General features: G+C 53.8%; 2 protein-coding genes across 8 annotated transcripts; both read left to right on the forward strand.

Annotated features, from left to right (window-relative positions):
- Nucleotides 1-585: 585 nt before the first annotated feature.
- Nucleotides 586-12,164, forward strand: LOC133232712 (secreted and transmembrane protein 1-like). Of its 6 annotated transcripts, none has more exons than XM_061392473.1 (6): nt 586-707; nt 8,844-8,997; nt 9,185-9,499; nt 10,076-10,108; nt 10,359-10,519; nt 10,892-12,164. In XM_061392473.1, exons 2-6 carry the CDS (start codon nt 8,910-8,912, stop codon nt 10,904-10,906), a joined length of 612 nt encoding a protein of 203 aa, XP_061248457.1. In that variant the 5' UTR covers nt 586-707; nt 8,844-8,909; the 3' UTR covers nt 10,907-12,164. The 6 variants fall into 6 exon arrangements, with proteins under 6 accessions (XP_061248457.1, XP_061248456.1, XP_061248453.1 ...); XM_061392469.1 differs by lacking the exon at nt 10,892-12,164 and adding an exon at nt 10,745-10,885 and having other exon boundaries at nt 588-707; nt 10,073-10,108; XM_061392470.1 differs by lacking the exon at nt 10,892-12,164 and adding an exon at nt 10,745-10,885 and having other exon boundaries at nt 589-707.
- Nucleotides 12,165-14,392: 2,228 nt separating this feature from the next.
- Nucleotides 14,393-17,877, forward strand: CD7 (CD7 molecule). 2 transcript variants are annotated; one of them, XM_061392476.1, is made up of 4 exons: nt 14,393-14,679; nt 15,715-16,029; nt 16,285-16,496; nt 17,426-17,513. In XM_061392476.1, the coding sequence occupies exons 1-3, from the start codon at nt 14,628-14,630 to the stop codon at nt 16,479-16,481; spliced, it is 564 nt and encodes a 187-aa protein (XP_061248460.1). In that variant the 5' UTR covers nt 14,393-14,627; the 3' UTR covers nt 16,482-16,496; nt 17,426-17,513. The 2 variants fall into 2 exon arrangements, with proteins under 2 accessions (XP_061248460.1, XP_061248459.1); XM_061392475.1 differs by having other exon boundaries at nt 14,398-14,679; nt 16,285-16,418; nt 17,426-17,877.
- The last annotated feature ends 6,900 nt before the right edge of the window (nt 17,878-24,777 follow it).

Raw genomic sequence — 24,777 nt, forward strand, 5'->3', positions numbered from 1 at the left:
GAAGAGGGGCTCCTTCTGCTCAAGGGCTAATGAAGGACATTTTATAGTTTAAACTCTTTACCACTTGCTCCTACTCACTCTCGCTCCTTATCCCTGCCTGTGTCCCCAGCATGACTTCTATCTAGGTGGACCCAACTTGCATTTCTGAAAGATGGAATCAAGCTCTGAGGATTCTCAATGGGCAGGGCTCTGCCCAGTGTCTGTGTGTGGGGGTGATGTACACAGCAGGGGACTAGCAGGTCCCCAGATCCACGCAGTGGGGTGAACACACCCAGCTCCCCAAAGGAGGATCTGTTCAGACGGAGCTTGAAAGTGGAGAACTCCAGGAACTTGGTCTCCTGGAAAACTGCCACCTACCGTTTTCTTTAGAATGATCATCTAATGCCCTGTGTTTAATAAAAATGTAATAAGAAATTCACTATCAAGAAACTCATCTTTTCCCCTGAACTCAGGGCAGTTCCTGAAACTTGAGTGACTTCCCATAACTTGATGTTTCCTTCCTGAATGTTGGACGTGAGTGTCAGACCTCACGTGCATGGATTCTGAATCCTCCTTCCCGCCTCCTCCTTGCTTGGCTCCGCCCTGGAATCTTTTGGGTTTAGTCCAGCCGCGCAAACCAGCGCACAGACAGGCTGAAGCTGCGGACCGGCTGGGCAGGCAGAGTGCAGAAGACGCAGGCGTGGAGGAGGCGGGGTACCCGGGCGCAGGTGAGAGCTTGAGGGGCGGTGGCCGGGGCTCCTGGTGTCCGACCACTCAGCGTACTCAAATGGGGGCTGGGTTGATGGAGATGGGGCGCTGAGCTCTCAGGCTCTGCGCTCTGCGCCTCCGCTGAGGGAGTGAAAAAGACAAAGACTTCGCAGTCCTGGTGGGGAACTGCGTCTCTGCAGCGCGGCCCCAGGCTTGGCTCTGCCCCTCTGTGGAAGGACGGAGAGTTGGCATCTCGAGCTCCTAGACGTCCACACATCCGCACAGAGCCCCTGCTGCCCAGGACCACATCTGGGACGGAACACTTTCACATCCAAGCCAACACTGTGGCTCTCATACTTGCCCACACGCTCACTTTCATGCACATACACACTTGTGTGCACTCACAAGGGGCACACATGCACACTCAGCTCATTCACTCACAAACACTCATTAAGACAGAACGAAACCTCTGAGACTTCCCCTAAGGTCGGGGGAGAGGGGCACTCCACTGACTCTTTCTACGCTCTCCTTTCATTTTTGGTTAAGCTGCAGCAGCAATCTCAAAATTCAATTCACCACCCACTACTGGTGAATGATCTGCCATTTGAAAGCCACTTTCCACTCCCAGTGCCTGAGAAGCCAGAGCCCCTGGGAGGCCCTCATCCCCTGGGACTAAATAATGAAGGTGGTGGGAAGGTACAGACCACCCCTCCCCTCTCCCCCCTCCACCCCCCGGAGGGTGCAACCAGCAGGTGCAAGGAGGGGGAGGATTCTCAGAGGAAGTGCCTTGTGAAAGAGAGTGAGAAGTAGCTCAGCTGATGGGCTGGCCTGCACTGAGGCTGTGAGCCAGAAAGGGTTTACAGACTCAGCTCCCAGGCCTGAAGGAACTTATTACTGCCCAGTAGGGATCTCTCCTGGCCATAGCAGCAGGGACAGGACACAGCAAAGGCTCCCTGGACTGGGGCATCCCTTCCCTCTGAGCCAGGGTTGGGGCTCCGTTTCAGTGTCTCCTGAAGGTGGTTGGTCGCCTCCCTGCACACTGTTGGTCAAAGGCCTGCCTGGACAGCAGGGTGCTCACCCTCCCATGTAAATATCCAGGTAATACACATTACCACTGAGCCTTTGCGTGGAAAACCTTGTCCAGCTTCTCCTAGGTGCTGCAGGTATGGAGATCCCTGCTGACGGAGAACCCCTGTGGCCCTGGTCAGCTGATAAGCCTCGAGCCACATACCTGCTGCCTCAGTTTGCCCAAGGTCCTGTGGCAGGACAAAGTGCTGACAAGGGCATGCACTTTCCAAGGTGTTCCACTGACTCCCAAATGTGATCAGGTCCGCAGTGACAGCACAAATCCCAGCTGTGTGCCCCAGCTTAATATATGTAGATACCAGCAGCTGTGACAGTGATCTGAGAGAATGGTGAATTGTTGCCTCACTTTTCCCAACTCCAGAAACCTCAGGGCCCCTCCAGCTCTTGCCGCATCATGCAGTCTTCCTGTAGCACCCCCCACCCTCTGCCTTCTCACCCTCTCTCTCCCATTTTCCTGTCCTTTGCAGCATCAGAGACAAGAGGAGAGACTCAGGCAGAGGAATGGAAATGCCAAACTTAAAAACCCATCTGAATTTCAGATAACGAATCACTTTGAAATGTAAATATGTGGCAAATATTGCATAAAATATACCTATATTTAAAAATAAGACAGCAGTGGAACCCCAGACTGAAAAGGGCGGCAAAGGTGCCTGAGGACACGGGGAGCTCCTCCCACCCCCAGTCCAGCTCCTCCATCCCCAGTCCAGCTCCTCCCACCCCCAGTCCAGCTCCTCCTACCCCCAGTCCAGCTCTTTGCAGACAGCCCTTCTGAACTCTATAAGGTGGAAAAGTCTGTATCTCCATTGTACAGATTTGGTTTAATTGAGACTGGTCGATGGTTTCCAGGATCTGCCTCAACCTGGAGTTTTTCCCAGCTCCTAGGCTGTATCGTCTGACGATGAGGAGCCAGGCCCATGGTGGTTGGAGTTTGGGAGCAGAGCCTGGTGGGAAGGGACCCTGGCATTTGCTTGTCCAGATTCTGGAACCCTCCAGGGGCTTTCCCAGTGAGGAGAACCTCAGGGAGCACATGAAGTTGAACTGAGAGGCTTGTGTGTGTGAGGGCAGAGCCCCGCCATGGCCTAGGGAAGGCTCAGGGAAGACTGGAGGTTTAGGGGCAGTGGGAAGAGCGGCAGGGAGTCCCAGCCAGTGCCCATCTGGGAGCCCACACCTTCAGCAACCTTGGACAACATGACAGAAGATGGCCAGGGCTCACCTGTGCACAGGCCATACGCCCTCAGGAGGACTGCAAGTGGTGGTAGAAAGTCTGTGACACTTCCTGCTTTCATAGTCTTATGGTCTTTTCATTATCTGTGAGAACATACCTATAAATAACACATCTAAATAAATAACACAAATGGGTATTTAAGGTGAAGCTAAAACAGATACTAATGTTTAAAAATGAGTCAATGTTAAATAATTTTTAGGACATAGGGGTATGTGAAAAGTGAAAGTGTTAGTCGCTCTGTCATGTCTGACTCTTTGTGACCCCATGGACTGTAGCCCACCAGGCTCTTGCATCCATGGGATTCTCCAGGCAAGAATACTGAAGTGGGTTGCCATGCCCTCCTCCAAGGGATCATTCCAACCCAGGGGTCAAACCCACGTCTCCCGCATCGCAGGCAGATTCTTTACCATCTGAGCCACCAGAGGAGCCCACCAATACTGGAATGGGTAGCCTATCCCTTCTCCAGGGGATCTTCCCAATCCAGGAATCGAACCGGGGTCTCCTGCATTAAAGGCAAATTCTTTACCAGTTGAGCTACCAGGGAAGAACTAATTTTTAGGACATAGGGATAGTGTTGTGAAAACCACAGAGGTTAGGGTGGGGAGGCTGGCAGCGCAGGGAGGCTGGCAAGACAGGCTCTCTAGGGTGTTTCCCTGGCAGGTAGACAAAATATGAGATATTGAGAGCAGAGGGTGGTTTGGTGAGCCTGACGTAGGCTCAGGAGACCCCACACACCTTTCCCAGGGGGCCACGCGCTCGCTGCTGGAAGACACCATCTGCCCTCCCACCTGACCTCTGGACTTCAGCCTGCTTCGTCCCTTTTGCTTTCCTTTTACTTGTCAACACACACGCTCCCTCCCAGAGTCCAGTCGGACAGGTCAGCGTGTGTTACAAAAACACCGTTTTGCTGAGGTCACCCCCTCTCCATGTCACCTGGTCCAGGTGCAGACCAAGGTTGACCTTTGACTCATTCAGCTCCGCCGGGCCCCTGCCCAGAGCTCACTGGAGGGGACTGACCGCACCCTTCGTGTGGCATCGGCCCTGCAGGGAATTCTGAGCAGGTCTAGGGACTGAGCACCTATTGTAGGCAGAGCATGTGGGGGCCCTAGGGGCCCGCCCCCCAGCACTGTGTGTGTGTGTGTGTACGTGTGTGTGTCTCTGTGTGTGTGTCTGTGTGTGTGGGTCTGTGTGTGTGTGTGTCTGTGTGTGTGTGTCTGTCTGTGTGTCTGTGTGTGTGTCTGTGTGTGTGTGTCTATGTGTGTCTGTGTGTGTGTGTGTCTGTCTGTCTGTCTGTGTGTGTGTCTGTGTGTGTGTGTGTGTGTGTGCTGTGTGCAGGGACAGGGTGCTCTCCCAGGGAGTGGGAGTAGGATCCTGGAAACTTCTGAAGAGGGGGTGGCTTCTCCAGGCTAGCTTGTCCTGGCTCCACATGGAGTGAGACCCTGCGTGGTTCAGGACTGTGAATGAACCCACTCATTCATTTACTTTCAATCAACGTCCTGGTGGCTCAGAGAATCTGCCTCCAAGGCGGGAGACTCAGGTTCAATCTCTGGGTTGGGAAAATCCCCTGGAGAAGGGAAGGGCAACCTACTCCAGTATTCTTGCCTGGAAAATCCCATGGACAAAGGACCTTGGCAGACTACAGTCCATGGGGTCACAAACAGTCAAACAGGACTGAGTGATTTTCACTTTCACTTTTCACTCAGCATCCCAGAAAGTGCACTAGGAACTTGAAACACGACTCCTAAATTTATGGGAAGAGTGAAAGCTGGACAATGGTCAGAAAACGTGATGAGGAAAGGTTTTGAGGGGGTGAGTTTCCTTCTGGATACTGTGGACCCCTGGCTGTCTCCCTCCCAGAGAGAACAAGCCTACCCTTCCCACTAAGTCTCCTGGTCGCACTGGGCATTCGGTGATGATGCCAGGTCACCAGCAGGAGGCTCCCCCTGTCACACGTGAGGGATCACTGCTCTCAGAGCACAGGCTTAGGTGGCATTCTTCCTTTGGGTCCCTGGGGGGTTAGCCCTCCATGTGACCCTGAGGACACCTGCCTGCTCCAGCCTTGGGGCTAGTGGGCAGGCCTCCCTGGAAACGTATTTTCAGCCTGGGGAGACTTGGCCTGCCTCCCCATCGATAGGACACACAGGCCCACGTTCAATGGGGAACAGGGGGGCAAAGGCTGTTCTGAGGTCAGTGGAAGCAGCAGAGTGGCTGGGATCCGAGGGGAGATCTCAAGGAGACTGGAAAGGCTGGGGGTCCTGCCCAAGGCTTCCTCCAGGACGGGTCAGTGGCCAGAGATGAGCACACAAGATCAATCTCCTGCCTGCTCAGGCAGGCTCAGGGGAGGACATCCCTGGGCAAGGGTCTCCCTTCAGGCAGCCCTGAGGGCTCTGGCTAGGAGGCCAAGAGTCACTGTCGAACACCAGCAAGGATGCCTTCGGGCCCGATGGGTCACTGGGCACCATTCTGTGTATGAGAACCTTCCAATTTAAGAAAAGTTATTTTATAAAAAATACTCAGGAAAAGAATTGAGCAGATCTTATCTAAGGTGCCAGAAAAAGCCCCAGCACAGGAAGTTGCAACACCTCTTTCTAGAACATTCCATCACATGAGGTTCTCAGCAGTAAGTAATAGTGTTGAGCTATTTATGCCCCATCCTGGCAATTGCTGAAAGGCAGCTACTGGGTTGTGTCTACATGTGAAATCTCAGCCTCTCTTGCATTATGCTGAGCAGGCTGGGGCAGGATCAGGGCAGCTGTCTCTCTTCACTCAATCACCAAATACTTGGTCCTAAAAAAAAATAATTAAAACCGTGTTAATGTTCTTGTGAGAAACTAATGTCCAAGGAAAGATAAACAGCCATAGAGAGAAGCTACCTTCCTGGGGTGAAAACGCATGATGGACAGCATAGTGGCCTGTACCCTGCGGCTGGCAGGGCCTGAATGGCCGCACATGGTGGGGGTGCCTTGGCCAGGGCGACAGGGTGCTTCACTCTTCAGTGCCTCAGGCACCACTTGTCCTCCTGGAAAGGAGCAACATTAGACCTGTGACATGCCACTTGCAAACAGACCTTGAGGAATATTCAAGATTTGAGCATAAAAATAGACAAAATTTGACGGTGATGGATATTCCACCATCTGGGAAGCCTTTTAAAAAGGATACTGTACACAAACAAACAAAAACTAAAACAAAACCCTGGAGCTTTGAAGGAAAAGACAGACAGGACGACATAAACACGTGGAGTCCTTATTCCAAAGACGATCTGGGGAGAAATGATGATGGAAATGTACTTACCCTGGAAGGCAGTTTGTTTCTTTAAGGGGTTAAAGTCTTATAAAGCTGTAAGGAGAAGACAGACACTCCCAGGAAGAGGAGCAAAGGGTTTGCAAAGGCAGTGACAATGCGGAAATCTGAAGGGCCAGAAACAGGATGAGCTGGTCAGCCCTCCACAGCACCAGGTGTCACCAGGAAGAGGCGGAGCTAGAACCCCAGGGGACAGGGCAGCTCACAAGCTAAGACAAAGGGAATCCTTGCAGCCACTGAAGTCAAGCTTTCAGGATCGGGGGAGGCAGACCTCACCAGCAGCACACTACAAAGTGAGAACCAGACACAGAGAAGTGGACAGAACGTGACCCCAGAACACTCCCTCCAGTGTCTGTGGTTTGTGCATGATTATTCCAATGAGGGGAAAGCTGAGGTCTGGGGAAAGAGGGAGGGCCAGTATGAGTGTCCTGGGGCAGCCGAGACCAAGAACCACAAACAAGGAATCAAAAGAAGCAAAGTTTGCCCTCCTCCAGTTTGGAGGCCGGAAGTCCAAAATCAAGGTATCAGCACAGCTGCAGGGAAATATCCTTCCTTGTCTCTTCCAGCTTCTGGTGGTTCTGGCGTCCCTTGGCTTGTGGCCACATCCCTCCAGTCTGTGCCTCTGTCAGCTCCTGGCCTCTCCCTGTGTCTCTTTCTTACAAATTTCTCTCTTCTTACAAGAAAGCCAGTCACATTAGATTGGGTCCACGCTGCCCTAATACGACCTCCTCTTTATGGCTGCAAAGGCTCTATTTCCAAGTAAGATCACCTTCACAGATTCTGGGTGGACATGTGTTTTGGGGCCACCTTTCACCCTTCCCTGATGGATCAGTGGTAAAGAAAGTGCCTGCCAATGCAGGAGATGCGAGTTTGATCCCTGAGTCGGGAAGATCCCCTAGAGAAGGAAATGGCAACTTACTCCAATATTCTTGCAAGTGAAATCCCATGGACAGAAGAGCCTGGTCGGCTACAGTACATGGGGTTGCAAAGAGTCAGAAATGACCCAGCGACTAAAGAGCAACAACATTCACCCTTGTACATACAGTACAGAGGGCGAGAAGAGAGAGACAGTAGTGGGCTGTTTAACCTGATTCCACGTATGTAAAATCACATACATGTGTGTGCACAGAACACGTGTCTCTCAGGTGACGTCTTTCTTCCTCAACTACAAATGTTGTACTTATGTGAGAAAAGAAGGCTGTCCTTCTGACAGTAAATTAGGAATAGAAGCAAGTTTAGAAAATCAAGGGAAGCCAGAGACAGGAGCACCAGTCACAGGGGTCTGGGGGCTGAGACTGTCCCTCGCCATGTCATTCTCCTTGTTTGACCCAGAATCTCCTGGAGTCAGGACTGGGGCTGGTCACCAATGGCCCTCAGCTCCTGGAAGCAATTACATCCACACTTTCCTTTGCTCCTGGCCCTTCTGCCCAGTACCCAGCAAAGTGGAAAAGGAAAATCAGAGACACTGAATTCAAAACCAAAGGGTACGAAGCCCATGGCATTCTGGAAAAGGCAAAACTCCTGACATGGTAAAAAGATCAATGGTTATCAGGAGTTGGGGGAAGGATGGATGAATGGATGGAAAACAGAGGATTTTTCGGGCAGTGAAGCAACTTTTTGTTGTTGTTCAGTCACTAAGTCACATCCCATTCTTTGTAACTCCATGGATTGTAACCCGCCAGGCTCCTCTGTCCTCCACTATCTCCTGAGTTTGCTCAAATTCATGTCCATAGAGTTGGTGATACTATCTAACCATCTCATCCTCTGTATAGTACCTAATGGTAGCTACATGTCATTATGAAAAGTGAAAGTGTTAGTTGCTCAGTCATGTCTGAGTCTGTGCATGGAATTCCCCAGGAAAGGCTACTGGAGTTGGTTGCCATTTCCTACTCCAGAGGATCTCCCTGATTCAGGGATTGAACCCTCATCTCTTGTGTCTCCTGCATCGGCAGGCAGATTCTTTACCACTGTGCCGTCTGGGAAGCGCAAATGTCAGTTTTACTGGATGTCAAAGCCTGAGATGATCATTTGTTTCAGAGGAAGTGAAAGTTCAGCTTTCCGGACTGTAACTCACGGGTAGCACAGGAAGACTCTTGTTGTTGATAAAAGCAAATCTGGAGAGTGGACCAAATGTCCCCAAATGCCAATCCTCAGAATGCAAGAGCCGAAGAGGGACAGGGAGCATCCAAGGTGGTCTTAGGCTGGTGTCAGGTTCAAGTGGCCACACGAGATTCTGTGTGTCATGACCGTCTCTACAGGACACATGCTCAGGGAGTTTTGCATGTTTTATATAAAATTCAAGATAAACCCAGCAATATAAATGGACTTGTGTCCCAGGGACTTGTTTTCTGTCTCATCCGTGTTTCTCATCTGTCTGACAGTGGTCCCACTGCAGACATTATAAAGGTGTCGAGAAGGGTCATGACACAGTTGGGTCAGGGAGGAGCTTGGAGACCCTCACCCACCCTGGCCAGGCTGCAGCCCCTCTCACTGGCTTCCCAAGGAGCCTAAGGGAACTCTGACTCATCAGCTTTCCTTCCTTCAGGGAGTGTCCCCAAAACCAGTAAGGAGGACGAGGGACCCCTTAAAACTCATCCACGTCCTGCTGGCCATGCTGACGTCAGCATCCACTCTCCTCGCTCCCCGGATATTCTGGGTCCTCTTGTTGTTGGCCGCCTTCAGGAGTGCTCAGAGTGGAAGTAAGTCGCATGGTCCCAACTCTGCCAGGGGGACCCCAGCAGGGGCAAGATGGGTGTGGGAGGAGAGACCTAGATCAGGCCAGGAGGGGCCCAGGCTCCAGGTCATGCCAGTGACCCCAGGAAGGACAGTCAGTGGATGTCCTGAGGTCTAGCCATGACCCACACGTGTGACTTTCCCCGCACACAGCCTGGGACAACCCCAACTGCACCAAGGGTGTGGTTTCTGTGTTGAGGGGCAAGCCAGCCACGATGAGCTGCAGCATCTCCAATGCCTTCTCCCACATCAACATCTCCCTGAAAGCGAACCACACAACACCCTGGAAGCTCATCTTCAGTGTAAAGCCCCCAGGAGACTTCTGCCAGGATGGATGGCAGCTCCGGATTTGGGAGGGTGAGGCCCATCTGGTGATTGAAGAAGCCCAGGACATCCAGGCAGGGCAGTACAAGTGGAGTCTACAGGGGCGCCAGAGAAATGTCGAAAGCACCACCCTGAACGTCTCAGGTCAGCGGAGCAGAGAGCGGGGGTTTGACCCCAAGAACTGCTCTGTTTGGCTGGGGGCGGGGGAACAATTTGGGAGGAGTGACTCCTGCCCACCTGAGGTGCCCAGAGCCACGGAGATGAGGCCTGAAGAGGACTTCTACCCTGCCCCACCCACGGCTGTGCTCTCTCTGAGCTTCTCACGGCAGCCCCAGCACGTGTGCCTGCTCACTGTCCCCGTGTGCTCAGGGAGCTGGAACCTCCCTCCCTAAACACCGCCTATCCCCCCACCCCCACCCCTTGCTTTGCTGCAAACTCCCCAAGTAACCGTCGCTCCCTCCCCACCCTCGCTTGTTCATACGCAGTCAGAGTCACCCTGAGCGCTGGGGACAGGAAGCAGGGGTCCAGCTTTGCCCCGACCAGGAACAGTGGGAGGGGCTGAGAGGCACCCCTCAGCCTAGCCGGGCCCTGGGCGGGGGACACAGTGAGGCCTTTATGAACTCCTGTATCCAGGGCTTATCTGACACCTGGGGTGGAGGGGCTACTTCAGGGCAGGCCCTGGGCAGGCCCCCACCAACCTGCCCTGTGTCTCTTTAGCAGACCCGCATTACCTGCCTCTCACACCTCCCACAGGTAGGTGTTCCTATCTTCATCCTGGGCTACAGGAGGGGAGCCCCCAGAAAGCCCCCTTGGGTCTTCCCTCCACAGACACCCTCACCCTCTGTGCCTGGAGCCCTGCCCATCCCATGCACCCATCCCCCTGCCACTCTCCCACCCATGGGCTTCCCAACCACAAGCAATGTCCCCCTTGAGGGTGCCCCCAAGGTGGTGGGGGCTCCTGCACAATTGAACAAAGGAGGCAAGGCCTGGCCCCACCCCGCAGGCCCGTGCATAACGCTGCGCAGTCTCCAGACTGATCCCGAGGACAAGAGCCAGAACCACGTGGTCTTCCCCATCCTCGCCCTGGTCGTCCTCTCCATCCTGCTGATCTGCGCGCTGGCCTGGCAACGAAGGCGTGGTTACCCACTCTCCAGGCTCCAGCAGGTATGGGCCACTGTGCCTGGTCAGTGGGCTGGGGAGGGGATCTCGCATGGGGTCATCTCAGACCTGGCATAAACACTCTGCCCCATGTCCATGTACCCACCAAGACTAGTGAGAGAGAGTGAGCAGTGCCCCTTCCCTGGAGGACCCCAGCCAGCAAATGCAGTCCCAGTGCCAGAACACAGATGCCCCACCGCAGACAGGCCACTGATTCCACACTGTCCCTAGGACCCCCTGGACGATGGCATGCGGGCTTCCTTCTCCTTCCACGAGACCTAAGATGTGTGGGCGGTGGATGTGTCTGCAGATGCACCTGCAGACAGAGGGGTGTCTGCATGTGGCTTTCATCTCCCTCCCTCCCTCCTCTCTCCCCAGGTAAGGAGGCTCTGAGCCCGGAGTACCCAGCGCACCGCACTACGCAGAGCGGAATCGCTGTGGGCACGACCAGGCCAAGAACTAGGAAGCTTGACAACATCCTGGCCTCTCCCTAACACACATGCCAAGGAGGGGTCCTTAGTAGGTCCTGGGGTCCAAAGTACAAAAATCTCAAGTTCCAAAGCACTTGACCTAACAGGACCCTCCCCCCTCCTCCACCCAACCCATGCCTGGGCTCCTCCTCTGGGCAGGAGTGCCACGCTGCAGTCACCTGGGAGATGCCCCAGTATGGGGTCCTCGGCCGATCATGTCTTTGGACCATGAATAAGACCCTCTTGGACCCTCTTTTCTTTGGACCATGAATAAGAACCAGTTTGAGGGACCTGCCAGGAAGCACCTGTGGAACCAAAATGAGGATATCAGTGGCCTGAGATGATGCATGAAGCCTCCTCCACCACCCCCAAAGGGTAGAGCAGTCCCTCTGGATGGGAGGCCGGACAGGTGGCTGCTGGTGGAATCTGTGTCCAACCTCCCTGGTCTCCCCCAGACCTCTCTGTCACCTGCCCCACATGCTGCCCCTTCCTGTTCCCAAATGTATATCAAACAGTACCCCAAACTGTATATGCCAGATGCCTTTACAAAAAAAATTGTACAATTCCTGTGAGTGTATCCATTTTTTGGGGGGGGGGTGGGGGTGGGTGGCGGTAGGTTTTTTTTTCTTCCTTTTCTCTTTTGTTCTCTTATGATTGGATGACTATCTTTAGTCCTGCGCTTGAATTCCTTTTTCTTTTGTGTGTGTATATCTATGATATTAATAGATTTTTGGTTTGCCGTAACCATGAGACTCTGATACAGCAGTCTATATACACGTGCATGATTGCTCTAAGTTGCTGATCTCTTCCTTTCCAATGCATTTCAAATATCCTGCATGCGTACTCTCCTCCTCTCATGATTACTGGTTTTGATATCATGTGTGTGTGTGTGGATGATTTCCTGCTTTTACTGTATGTTTGCTTTTACCGATGAGCCCTCCCATTTCATCCTTTTCTTGTTTCTCGTTGTGGCCTTTTCTTTTCAGCATAGAGAAGTTCCTTTAAAGATAGAGCTGCTGGGATGACCCAGAAGGATGGTTTGGGGAGGGAGGTGGGAGTGGGGTTCAGGATGGGGAACACGTGTACACCCGTGGCGGATTCATGTTGATGTATGACAAAACCAATACAATATTGTAAAGTTATTAGCCTCCAATTAAAATAAATAAATGAGTAAAAAGGTAGAGCTGGTTTGGTGGTTCATTGACTGTATTCTTAAAAGATACATATAAAGTGATAAAAGGTTTTTCTAGAAGTACTACATTCAGCACTTTGCAAAGCAAACATCCACATTGCTAATCTTCAAGATGAATACACTAAACTGACTAGCAAATCATTGAATGAGCTGAGAAATACATCTTTAAGTGAAGAAAATAAAAATCTGAAAGAAGCTGCTGTGAGTCTTAAAGCTAAAAAGTCCCAACGAGGGCTTCCCTGGTGGTCCAGTGGTTAAGAATTCGCCTTGCAACGCAGGGGACATGGGTTCAATCTCTGGTGAGGGAATTAAGATCCCAAGTGCTGTGGGGCAGCTAAGCCTACATGCCACAACTAGAGAGCCCATGAGACCCGACACAACCAAATAAATAAGTATTAAAAAAACAAATACATGCAGAAGGCCAGATATCTGGGAGTCCTCACTCATCTTGAAGAATCTCAGATTGGATCAATGCACGGTGCCTGGCGACTGTCCTCACAGGAGGGTAACGATCCCAGAACAGCTTCGCTGGCACCCAGACTCCAGGTCTAGAACTGACCGTATTTGCATCTCCCAGGTTAAAGAAAGGTTCGTGCCAGAAATGCTGGGTTTGTTCCACCCCCTGGGCCAGGCCCCTCAGACACAGTGGGCACGGCACGCGGGACCGCCATGCTTTGGGGGCCAAGGAAATCTGTTCCATTTTGCCTAAGGCAAACCAAAGGTGTTGATGCTTTGAAAGTCGTTCAAAGGTCATTTTAATATTGCTATTACGGTGGGACGGGCTCACATTAAGTCATTCAGCCCCTGCACACCCAAGGCAGGAAGCCTAGAAAGAAATACTGTGTCTGGGTCTTTGACTAATTTTAATTTTCGACTTGTTGCTTATCTGTACATTCAAGGATTTCTCTAAAGGAAGTTTAGCTCTGAGTCCTTGCAGTGTCCTAGAAACCCTTCCCCCCAGACCCCCCTTGCTCGTCCTCAGCCACACTGGCCCTCCTGCAGGCACTCAGAAACCCCAGGCATTCTCTGGCCCTGGGGACCATGCGTGTGCTGATGCCTCTGCTTGGAACCCTGTTCCCAGATATGCAACCTGACTCTCTTTCACCTCCTCAGTCCTTTACTCCTGTGGCCCCTGAGGTTCGGCACCCCTCTCCCAGCAGGTGCTGTGTGTCCTGCCGCAGGTCTGCTCGTCCTTCCCTGGAGTCGTCTCCAGGCCACGGGCCTCTCGTTCATCTCACCCTCTGCCCTTGGCACTGGCGCTGGCACACACGGGCGCCCAGAGAGTGCTGGTGATGAACAAAGGCAGGACGAGGTTGGAATGGGGTGTGTTTGACAACTCAGACGCTTTTATTGCTTCCTGGCAACAATTTTGCTAGGATCCTCTGGGCCTTTGGCAAGATTCTGCCCCTGAAATAGATACCCCCTCACGCAAGAAGTGTCTGTAGATAGGTGGACAGCCCCTGCTAGGGGCGGTCACCCAGCAAACCTAATCTGCTCCCACCCTAGACCCCACCCAGGACCCCGAACCATCAGCACAGGAGCGTCCAGTCAGAGGAGGGGGTCTCCAGGGAGGAAATCTTTTAGGACTGTCTGGCCATGTGTGAGCCACGTGCACACACCCGGCACACGCACATGTGGCTTTGGGCCAACACTGGAAACTTGGCCCTCTAGCCAAGGCTGCCAGAACAGAAACGTCTTCCTCTTCCTGGTTGCCCAGAGTCTGTCTCCTCTTCAAGGACCTCCAAGCCCTCGGGGTCAGGGTCCAGGCATGGGTCTCCCTCTGCCCTGAGGGCTGCTCACCAGGACCCTGGTGCACCAACATACTGGATGGTAGCCCAGCTGAGCGGTGTCCAGCCCTTGCACCCACAGGAAAGAGAATCGTGAGCCACTCGGGCAGCCACAACCTGGGCACATGCCCCGGGACTTTCCCTATGACCACACCCAGCCCCCAGGCTGCAGTGGTGACTGACTTGATACTCCAAGTTTCTGGACATAAATCAGGTCCCAGCAGAAAGTGAGCCAGAAGACCAGGATATCTGGAAGCTGACCCCCATCCCCACCTGGGTACCCCCTTGTCTTTCTCCTGGTCCTGCCCCTGCCCATTCTTGCCCTCCTTTCTCCTCTCCCTGGTGTGCAACCTGGGCAGAGGGCCAGGATCACAGATCTACATGTGAGTGCTCAGACTTAAGAGTTGGGGAGGAGCGCTGCCCCTCCCAGCCTCGCCTACAGCACGTCCCCTCGCTCATGGTACCACCTCCAGCAAGCCTTCCTGGAGGGCTCAACCGCCCGTCACTGTGTGCAGCCCCCCTGCCTACCTCCTGCTCCATCTTGCTCCCACCGCGCCTGAACGTGGCACCTGGGAGGTGGTGGTGGCACGCAGTTGGGCGCTACAGACAGGAAGAACCGTGACAGCCCAGTGAGAGGGGCCCCTGCTCTTCCTCCTGCAGTGAGCATGGTTGGGCTCCTGGGGCTCCTGCTGTTCCCCTTGCTCCAGGCTGCTGGAGGTAAGGCTTCCCGACTCTCCATTACCCCATCCCCCACCACACCCCCCGCAGCAGGCTTAGCGCTTCCACTCAGCCGCGTTGCAGCCCTCCCCTCCCCACCTCAGACTGTCTTTCCAGGGAAGGGGGTGATCTCTGGTGACTTTGAGGGAGACCTTCCCTTCGGGCCCTGGAAGTCCCTGCTGGGGGTCAAGTCCAGCCTTGGACACTTGGACCCAAAACCATGGGCATTGAGATGTGGCTGATGTCTGGGTACAGAGTCTCTGTGGTTGAAACTCTTCTTTCTCTTTATCTGAATTTTCTCCTACAACCATCAAGGCTGTTTTTGTCTTGAGAAAACATCGTCCTTCTGCTTGCCTTTTGTGCAAAGTTCTGCAGTGAGCAAGAGCCCTTAGTTCCATAAAATGGGATGGGGAATTGGCGGGCACAATTCTTGTGCCCCCTCCCCCCAGAAAAGAGCTGCAAAATTTAGTTTCTGGAGAAGTCGATGTTTGGATTATGTTTGCACCTGGAAGCTGGCCCTGCTGGGCCCCACTAGGCAGACGAGGGAAATTTTTGGGTGTCTCAGGGACAAGTCAGATGTGCCCACCTCATGGAGCCACTGGCTTCAAGTGCCTGGAAATGGTGGGAAACTGAGGCAGTTAGTGTTAAAAGAAACAGGGAGAGAAGACAGTGCCCCTGGCTCTTGCGGGAGCTGCCATTTAAGAGGGGGAGAAGGTGTAGAACCAGGAAGAGTGGTTGGAGGTCTAAGTGCTTTGGAAGGAAGAGGCCCCACCTCCAACTTCCCCTGACCCTCAGGGTGGGGAGAGGTCACAGGTGGCCTGGCCCTCTGGGATCCCCCTGGAACTTGAGGACAGCCCAGGGTGCTGGCATCATGTGTCGCTTGCTCCAAGGCTTCCAAAATTTGCTTCATCCTTGGTGACATGTCAACAGTGGACTGTCCCTGGGCACCACTGCCCTGTCACCATCCCCTGCACAGAGATGGGTCCCTGCCCTTCTGGCCAGGCCAATGGTGATGGTGGCAGGTCCTCCTTGCAGAGGTGTGGCAGTCTCCCCGCAAAACGATCGCTTTAGAGGGGGACTCCGTCAACATCACCTGCTCCACCCCGGGGACCCTGCATGGCATCTACCTGAAAAAAACGTGGCCGAACAACAGCGATGTGATTTACTATGAAGATGGGTCGGAGCCCACCGTGGACCCGCGGTTCCAGGGCCGCATTGCCTACTCAGGGCTGCAAAGCAACCTGACCATCAGCTTGTACCACCTGCAATTGGCCGACACCGGTGGCTACACCTGTGTGGCCATCATGGATGATAAGATCTTTGGTCCCGGCACCTTGGTCATGGTGACAGGTAGGGAGTATGCCAGTCCTGGGACCTCTCCACCTGCCACTCGCCAGCCTGGGCTCCATCTGCCCCTGTCTGGGAACCTTCCCTCTAAGTTTGCTTGAGTTACTCCTTCCAACATGAGCCCAACTCCTCTAGAAAGCCTCCTGGATTCCCCCCCACCCCCCATACACACTCCAAAGACCCACCCTGCCCTGAACCACAGAGATTCCCAGGGACTCCCTCACCTGCCGAATGCCTCTCTCTGTTCCTTCTTCCCAGACCAACTGCCCCAGGCAGCGAACACATGCCAGGAGTCTTGGCCGATACACTTTGCCCTCCCCACGGCCCTGGCTGTGGGCTTCTTCCTCATCGGGCTGGGACTGGGAGCAGTGTGTGTGCTGATAAGAACACAGGTCAGTATGGACCCTCGGGTGTCACCAGTGTCCCTAGAAGCCCACTTCTCTCAGAGAGCATGACGGGAAGGAAAGTGGGTAAGCCTCGGGGATCTGGCCTCATGGGAAACCCCAGCACCCACTCACTCCTTCTGTCAGGGGCCCTGGGAGCTTAGAGGGTTTGGATGGTGAGGCCCAAGGTGAGAGGAAGCCCAAGAACTGGAACCACCTGCAGGGATGATCGTGGTGCCAGGAACACAGGTCCTGGTCAGCTATTTAAGGGGGATTAGCAAGGTTCAGGGTGGCTCAGAGGGTAAAGAATCTGCCTGCAGTGCAGCAGACCCGAGTTTGAGCCCTGGATCAGGAAGATCCCCCAGAGAAGGGAATGGCTACTCACTCTAGTATTCTTGCCTGGAGAATCCACCTGAACAGTGGAGCCTGGTGGGCTACAGTCCCTGTGGTTGCAAAGAGGTGGACACGACTGAGTGACTAATACTTTTCACAGAGGGTTCCAGAGAGATCCTTTCAGAGAACATGGGCATGCTGCATGTGACTGTGAAAGTGTGCACACATATACATATGTGTGCATGCGTGCATGAGTGAGGCTTGTGAGCATGTGAAAACCACGTGCAATTGTGTGCTGGAGGTGGGAAAGGAGGGGCCAACAGAAACAGGGGCCAGGGAGTGGTCAGCTCACCCCTGGTCCTTCAGCTTTCACCCCCACATTAGCCCAGCACCTCCAGCTCTGCATCCCCAGGGAGCCAGGCCCCCTTCCCTGTCCAGGGCCAGGGTGCAAGGTCAATTCTACCTTCCACCTCCCCACCGCTGCCCCCGGGGCCCTGCCTCTGCCCACATCACCCAGGCCTGGGCAGCGCTGGAGAACCGAGGGGCTGGCTGAGGACCCTCCTGGAACGGCTTCATGCAGGCCCCCATATCTATTATAAAAGCTTCCTGAGGGGAAATGCCATGAAGACAGAGGGTGCTCCTGAGCGAGCTGCCCCAGTGGGAGACAGCAGGCTTTCTTTCAGATCCAGAAACTCTGCTGTGCGAAGGATAAGAGCCCAGTGTTCGTGATCTATGAGGACATGTCCCACAGCCGCTGTAACACCATGTCCATCCCCAACCAGTACCAGTGAGCCCAGCAGGACCCCAGGCCTCCCTCTGTCTAGCAGAGCTCTGGGCCGACCATCCACCCAGAACAAACACACAGGCAGCTCCCCACAGCAGTCAGGCTCCCACAGCCTCCTCCAGGAAGCCCTCCTTGCCTGCCTCCCACCCTTGAGGCTGCTCCTGGCACCTTGGAACCACTGGAAAGGAAACTTCTCTGTCCCACGGCTACCCTGGCCTTTGCATGGTAAAAGAGACTGCTCTGAAGGATGGACCTGCCTTGGGGTAGTGGTCAACTGGGAGGCTGGGAGCTGAACTCTGACCCCAGTCAAGCCTTGCCAGAAATAAAGGACTTCTCTTCTCCCCTTTCCAACTCCAGTGTCTATTTCTCAGCCAGTTCAGAGTCGAGGCGGGGAGGTTTGCCTGACACCTTCTCTGGCATCGCTGAGAATTTCTGCAGCCTAAAGGATTCTGTGTGAGATTTTCAGGAAGGAGGGAGGGGCCAGGGAACACAAACTCACTCCAGTTCCTGTTATGGCTGAGAAGGTGCACATCAACCAGAGCCCTCCCAGCCTCGCTGGCCTCCACCACAGGGTGAGTTGCGGACAGAGGAAGGGGAGCAGTGATCTGAGAGTCTCAGCAGAGCTGCTGGGCTCTTAACTGGGCTGCTCCCAGTGGGCGCTCATGTTGCGGTGTGATGGGAATTGGGGAACCGACCTTGGGGAAACAAATGCACCCCGCATGGGTGTGAACTGTAGCTGCATCCTCCCGGACCTGGAGCCAAGAACTGGTAGACCATGCTGCCCACCAACTGAAATGAGAAAGCCCTTCATCCACTGGGTTTGCAAAGATTAAAATGTCTTTAAATAATGACACTCCTTTTAGCTGGAATTGAGTCTTGGGGACATGATCTTTGGTCACAGAAACAAGATTACAGTGATAGCCATGTCAGTGTTGCTTTCAATGACAAAACCAGCCACTGAGAAACTCCCTAGATGTCCAAATAAGAGAACCGCTCTACCGATTATGGTGCGCACACACACCAAGTGCTAAAAAGACCCCATGAAGAGCGAAACATCATGCTAGGACCTTTGCGAGATGCCATAAGGATACAAGCTGGTGCAGAGTATATGTGTGACCCCACACATGTACAGATGGGAGTGTGTGGTTGTTTAAATGCCTGGCAGCACCATTACGTCTACACGGATGACATAATGGAAGAACAGAAGAGGTGGTTCTGTCTGGCTGTGGGGTGTGTGTCACTGGGGCAGGGATTCACTGAGACACACTGGGTTTGGGGTGGGCAGCTTGGGATGTGATCTCAACAGCTCTTGTGGAGGGTACCAGGACCTGCGGCTGGGACCCAGATGGGGAGGCAGAGACAAGGAACACAGCACGCCCGTCTCCCAGGGGCCCGAGGAAAGGCAGGCTGTCCCGCTGAGCCAAGTGCGGCAAGTGTTCACCTGTTACCTGATGACTTCTGGTCCCTCTCCTGACCACTCAGCAGCATGTCACTGGGCTAGTCCTGACCCTCTGGGACTCAGTTTTCCCATCTGTAAATTAGGGGAGTGGGCCCATGCTCCCTTCAAGAGCTGGGTTCAGGACTTCCCTGGGGGTCCATTGGCTAAGACTCCATGCCCCCAGTGTAGGAGGCCCAGGTTCAATTCTTGGTCAGGGAGCTACATCCCACGTGCTGCTATCTAAAGATGCCACATGCTGCAAGGAAGATCAAAGATCCTGAGTGCTGCGACTAAGACCTGGCACAGCCAAATAAATAATAACAATAATAATAATTTACAAAGAGCTGGACTCTGTGGTTTCCCAGTCACAATGAGTGCCCTTTCCACTGCCCCCACCCTCAGCTCTCACCGTAGCTTTAGCCTCTTCCCAGCTCCTGAGACAAAAGCAGACAGCACCTTCAGCATCAACCCACCTCCAGGGGCCCTTGTCATCGGACACATCTCTCCACCTGACTCCACCCCAGTGACCAGCGGTCGTGCCCCCTCCAACCTCTGCCCTTTCTTGTGGTCTGTGCTGGGGGTCATGCTGCCCACCGTCCTCCCCTCACATGATCACCCTTAACTGTCTGCTTCTCTGTCCTTTCTATGGAGGGCAGGGCTGAGTCCCTCCTCCATGTGCCCCCTGCCCCACATCGAGCCCCATGCTTGCTGGACGTGTTCCATACACGTAAGCACATTGGCATTTAAATACTGCTGGCTTTGTTTCTGTTGTGACAGACAGCCTGAGTGCGCTCTGGGTCTTGGTTCTCCCACATCTACCCCTGGGCCTTGATTTCCTCAGTGTCAAATGGGGACAGGGAATTCCCCGGCAGTCCAGTGGTTGGAACTTTGTCCTTTCACTGCCAAAGGCCCAGGTTCGACCCCTAGTCAGGGAACTAGGATCCCGAGAGCTGCACAGCGTGGCCAATAAATAAATAAATAAAAAAGAAGGACAGGGTCTGCTCTACCTAGGGGTGGGGGGGCATGAGGACTGAGATATCTCGGGACAGCCCTCAGAGTAGCCTCTGTACAGCAAACGCTCCACCACCTGTGCAGGTATGGGCTGAGCCCCTGGAAGCTGAAGGCAAAGGCCTTGACTGCAGGCAGCAGCCCCCATCCTCAGACTGAAGCTTTGGGGGTTCCAAGGTGGGCCCTTTAGAATTGGAGAAACAGAGTTCAGCTTGGCCCAGGCTGGCCTATCACTGGGGATAGCAATGGAAACACGGGCCTCTAGGCATTGGCTCCTCCCTTCTCAAGCCCCCAAAGCCCGAGAATGGCCACTGACCCTCCTGACACAGGGGCTGGCCAGGGGCTGCAGCCAAGGGGGAGGGGCTGGCATGGTGGGCAGAGGGGTTGGAGTGGAGGGTCTTGGCTGGCCCAGGGGGGCCCTCTTTCCACTCCAGTTTGGCCTGCCCCAAAACCCTGGGCTAAACTCTCAAATTAAAAGAAAGTCTCAAATTGGATTTAAAAGAAAAGATTCAACACTATATTTTCTTCAAAGAGCCACAGGACACCTGTGGGACAAAAAGTATGGAAAACATATAAAAAGCTAGCATGAACTACAGAGTTACCAATTCTATTTTCTGACAAAACAGTACTTCTGGCAAAGCAGCAACAGAACAAAAACATATAACCAACATGTACCCGTGTATCTAAAATTAGCAAAATAGGTACGAACAGGAAGGACATAACCACAGGGAGAAATAGATAGATCAACCACTTACGCCTGAGATTTCAAAATGCCCCTTCAGATGTGAATTAAGCTGTTAGTTAACGTGAAATCCCACACTCATCAAACAGAAAACAGACACGACGGCACGGCATATGAAAAGCTTTTAAAAATGATCATTTACTGTCGAGAGGAGCTGAGCAAAAACAGAAACAGAATGAAGCCTGCAGACTCAACGCTGTTGACATGAGCTGCAAATGTTAACCGCACAAAAGAGCAACGCCCGTTTTATCCTAACTAGACATTCCCATGAGAAGTCAGCCCTGAGCTTCTGAGCGGGGCAGGGGGCAGGCTGTGAGTTATCCTGGATGATCTGGAGGGGCCTCTGACAGGGACCCAGCCGAGGCCATGTGGCCAGCCCCAAGATCCACCCCGGGCTCGCCCTAGAGTGCGGCAGGGAGGCTCGCTCCAAGGTTCAGGCAGCATGTGCAGCCCAGGGGAGCCAGAGCTCACGCACACCAAGAGGGACTCTCTAAGGAAACCAACATGAAATCACCAGTACAAAACCAGAGACAGAAGCAAATGCTTATTTGAAATGAGGAAAGAAATCGCAAATTTTATAAAGCATCCAAAATATCCAGGAAATAACAATATTTTGAAATTAACTGACACCGCTGACCATTCTGGTTTTTTTGTTTGTTTTTGTTTGGCTGCATAATTTCACTGCCTCCTCTTTGGTGGCCTCTTCAAATGACCACGAAAGAACACAGAGAAATATCATCCTTATGAAAGCACAAGCCTGGCCAGGACAAGATGTTCATGAGGGACCAGGATGTGCTTGGCCAGCTGGGGATGTGAAACAGGTGCCTTGGCTCCCTACAAACACAGGAATTTCAGGAAATTCTACTTTTCAGGAGTCTCACACAAAAAGAAAAAAGGGTGGGGGCGGGGGGGGCGCAGCTATAATTGTGTCTGACTGCATCGTGGAGAGCAGTCCTAGAAGTAAAATGTGTGTTGACCAGCATGGACAAGTACCACGGCCTCTGCCAACAATCTCACATCTTATACACCTCACCTGACGCTGCCAGGACATGGATGCGAAGGACACGGATCCCTTTTGTCCACCCCTTGAATGACACATCTCACACCTTCCTGTCATGAAGCCAGAGAGCCTGCCCAGAGCAGGGGGCGTGTAGGGAAGAAATCTGTACCTGGAGGCCAGAATGAATTACAAATGTAGTGGTTTAAAAAACAGCAATTAATTTTTTCACAATTCTAGAGGCCAGAAGTTCAAAACCAGCGTAGGGTTGGTACTTCCTGGAGGCTCCAAGGGAGAACCTGCCCCAGGCTTCTTCCAGCTCCTGGTGGTGCCGGCGATGCGTGCTTCCTGGGCTTATGGCCGCGTCTCCACACTCTCTGCCCCGTCACCACATGGCCTTCTCCCAGTATCCAAAATCGTCTCTCCTTATAAGGACATCAGTCGAATCGGGATTAAGGCCAGACAGGATGGTCTCATCCTGACTTGACTACATCTGCAAAGACCCTGTCTCCAAATAAGGTTCCATTCACACGTCCCGGATGGACATGAATTTGGGGGAGTACCATTCACCCTTGGGCTTCTCTGGTGGCTCAGCCGTAAAGAACCTGCTTGCAATGCAGGAGCTGCAGGAGACGTGGGTTCGATCCCTAGGTCAGGAAGATCCCCTGGAGGAGAGCATGGCAACCCGCTCCAATATTCTTGCCTGGAGAATCCCATGGACAGAAGAACCTGGTGGGATACAGTCATGGGGTTGCAAAGAGTCAGACCCAAGTGAAGCAACTTAGCACACACGTATTCACCCTCAGTGCTCCATTCCTCTCCCAGATAGATAGCGAAATCTTCATCGATCTTAAGAGCCACTGCACACCCATAAATAGACCTCACAAACCAACTAAATGTATTCTCAGCTCAATTTGCTCTTAGCCAGGCCTCAGAGACGCTCTGGGCCAGACTGAGGCCACCTGACACGCAAGCAGACTGGAGGGAGACAGGGGTCTGGACCACTGCGGTTACACATCTTCACCAAGTTTTACATCATACGCGATGCTCCAGGCCTTGCGAGCGCCTAAGGCCTGATTGTCAGAACCACATAGCAAAGCCGCCTGGGCCCACTGGCTAGTTTATTTCCAGGAGATGGTGTCCACCCTGATTCTGCTCAAACCGCCTACGCACTGCTTCTAGATACCGTAGAGGGGATGGTTATTTCTGTATGGCAGGTGAGATGGGGCCCAGATCCTTGAAGGGCAGCATGGATCCCAGATCAAAGACCCACCTCAACCCCACATCCTGAAGCTTCCTTGAGGGTCTGCTATGGGCCTCTCAACCATCAGGACTGAGACCACCACAAGCCCTTACCCTACTGTGGAGCTTTCCAGCCCGGCCACATACCACATTGCTGTGGGGTCAGCTCTGGGCTCTCCGAGGAGGGGACACCCAATTCAGGGTCAGTGGCTGCTTGGCCTGAAGAACACGCCGGGCTGTGCCTGAGTGATGTAACCACTTTGGGGTCCAAAGGCAGAACCAGGGCAGTTTTTGTTCTTCTCACTGAACAATTTTCATGTCTGTGCAACAAATACTGACCGAGTGGCCATTCTGCACGGTGGTCTAGGCCCTGTGGGTACACCGGTAAAACAGGGCCCAACCCCCAAGGAGCCAACACTCCCAGGAGCCAGGAGAGAGGTCTGGAAAGAAGCACTTGGGTGCAGGTGACAGAAATAGCGTGAGGGGCTTCAGGGAGCCGGGGCCGGGGAAGGGCCGCAAGGCTTCACGGGGCCAGCTTGGGGACTCCCGGGGACCATGCCGCAAGAGGGACAGAAGGATCTCAGCCTGACACCAGGCTGAGGGTCAGGGCTATAGACAAGTCCATCTGCTGCCTTCACTGCCCCCGTGGAGAACTCAGGTCACTACGGGCCTGAGCAAGGGGGAGGGCTAAACATGAGGAGCCAGGCATAGAGATGGGCAGCCACTGAAATGTCAGGCTACCCACAGGCGCCTGTCAGCCGCATCAGCAGAGGCTGTGGTTGCCACGACAGGGGCTTCTCTCAGGGCCACAGGAAGGAGAGGCAAGACCTGCAGTTCCCCTCACCAAATTCTCACCCCCGACACCGCAGGCCTCACATCCGCCCCCAACCCTCCTCAGTCCTGCAGCCCCCCATCCTTCCCCACAAGCTCCCAACCCCCACACGGGTAATAGCGCAAGTGGTGTCTGGTGCCTGTATCCTGGCAACTATCTTTCACACCTAAACCCAGGAACCTGCGACTCATAAAGTGAGCCCTGCCCCCGCCACCCTGGCAAATGAAAACTCACAGCCTCAATATGGTCCAGGGACCCTTGGGCACCCTGTCCTGTCCCCCTGCCCCCACCCAGCTACTGGTGCAGCCAGAGTCCTGGCAGGCCCAGGCCTGACCCCCATGCCCACCTCACTGGGTCCTGCCCCACCTCCTCTGGAGCCCTTGGCCAGCCCTCTCCACCTGTCTCTGGCTTCTGGGTGCTTCTTTCACCCTCCTTCCCTCCCCTCTGCCTCCTCCCCTTCCCTCCTCTTCTTGGGTCCCCCTCATCCCTCCCCTCTTCCTCCTCCCCCTCCTCAGATTCTGACCACTCTGTTCTCTGGTGGATGCTGTCCAGGGCCTCCTGAGCCTCCCTGGTCTCCCTGGGGATGGATGACCATGGGCAGGTGGCCTGTCTTCTCAGGCTGGGGCTCCCACAGATCCTCAGACCTGCCCCCCAACACACGCATGGCCTCTGCTTCTCTCAGCCTCAAGCCCTGGGCTTCAGGCATTTCAGTCCTCAAAAGGCCACAGTCTGCCTCCCCCCAAGTGACAAAACCAAGTCAGGGTGGGTGACCAAGTCAGGGGCCCCCCTGAGCCCCCACTTCTGACAGATGGCCCAGGAAGGAGGGCTCCCTGCAGGTTGTTACAAAACTCAGGTTCTGCTGCTCACCACTCAAAAGCCAATAATTCAAGAGGCAAGTATCAGTAGAGAGGAAAGTTGCTTTACTCACAAAAGCCGGCAATCTGGGGAGAAGGTGGACTCATGTACGGAGACCAACTCTGAAGATTCTGCTC

This window comes from Bos javanicus, chromosome 19 (assembly GCF_032452875.1).
Source record: "Bos javanicus breed banteng chromosome 19, ARS-OSU_banteng_1.0, whole genome shotgun sequence".
Lineage (NCBI taxonomy): Eukaryota > Metazoa > Chordata > Mammalia > Artiodactyla > Bovidae > Bos > Bos javanicus.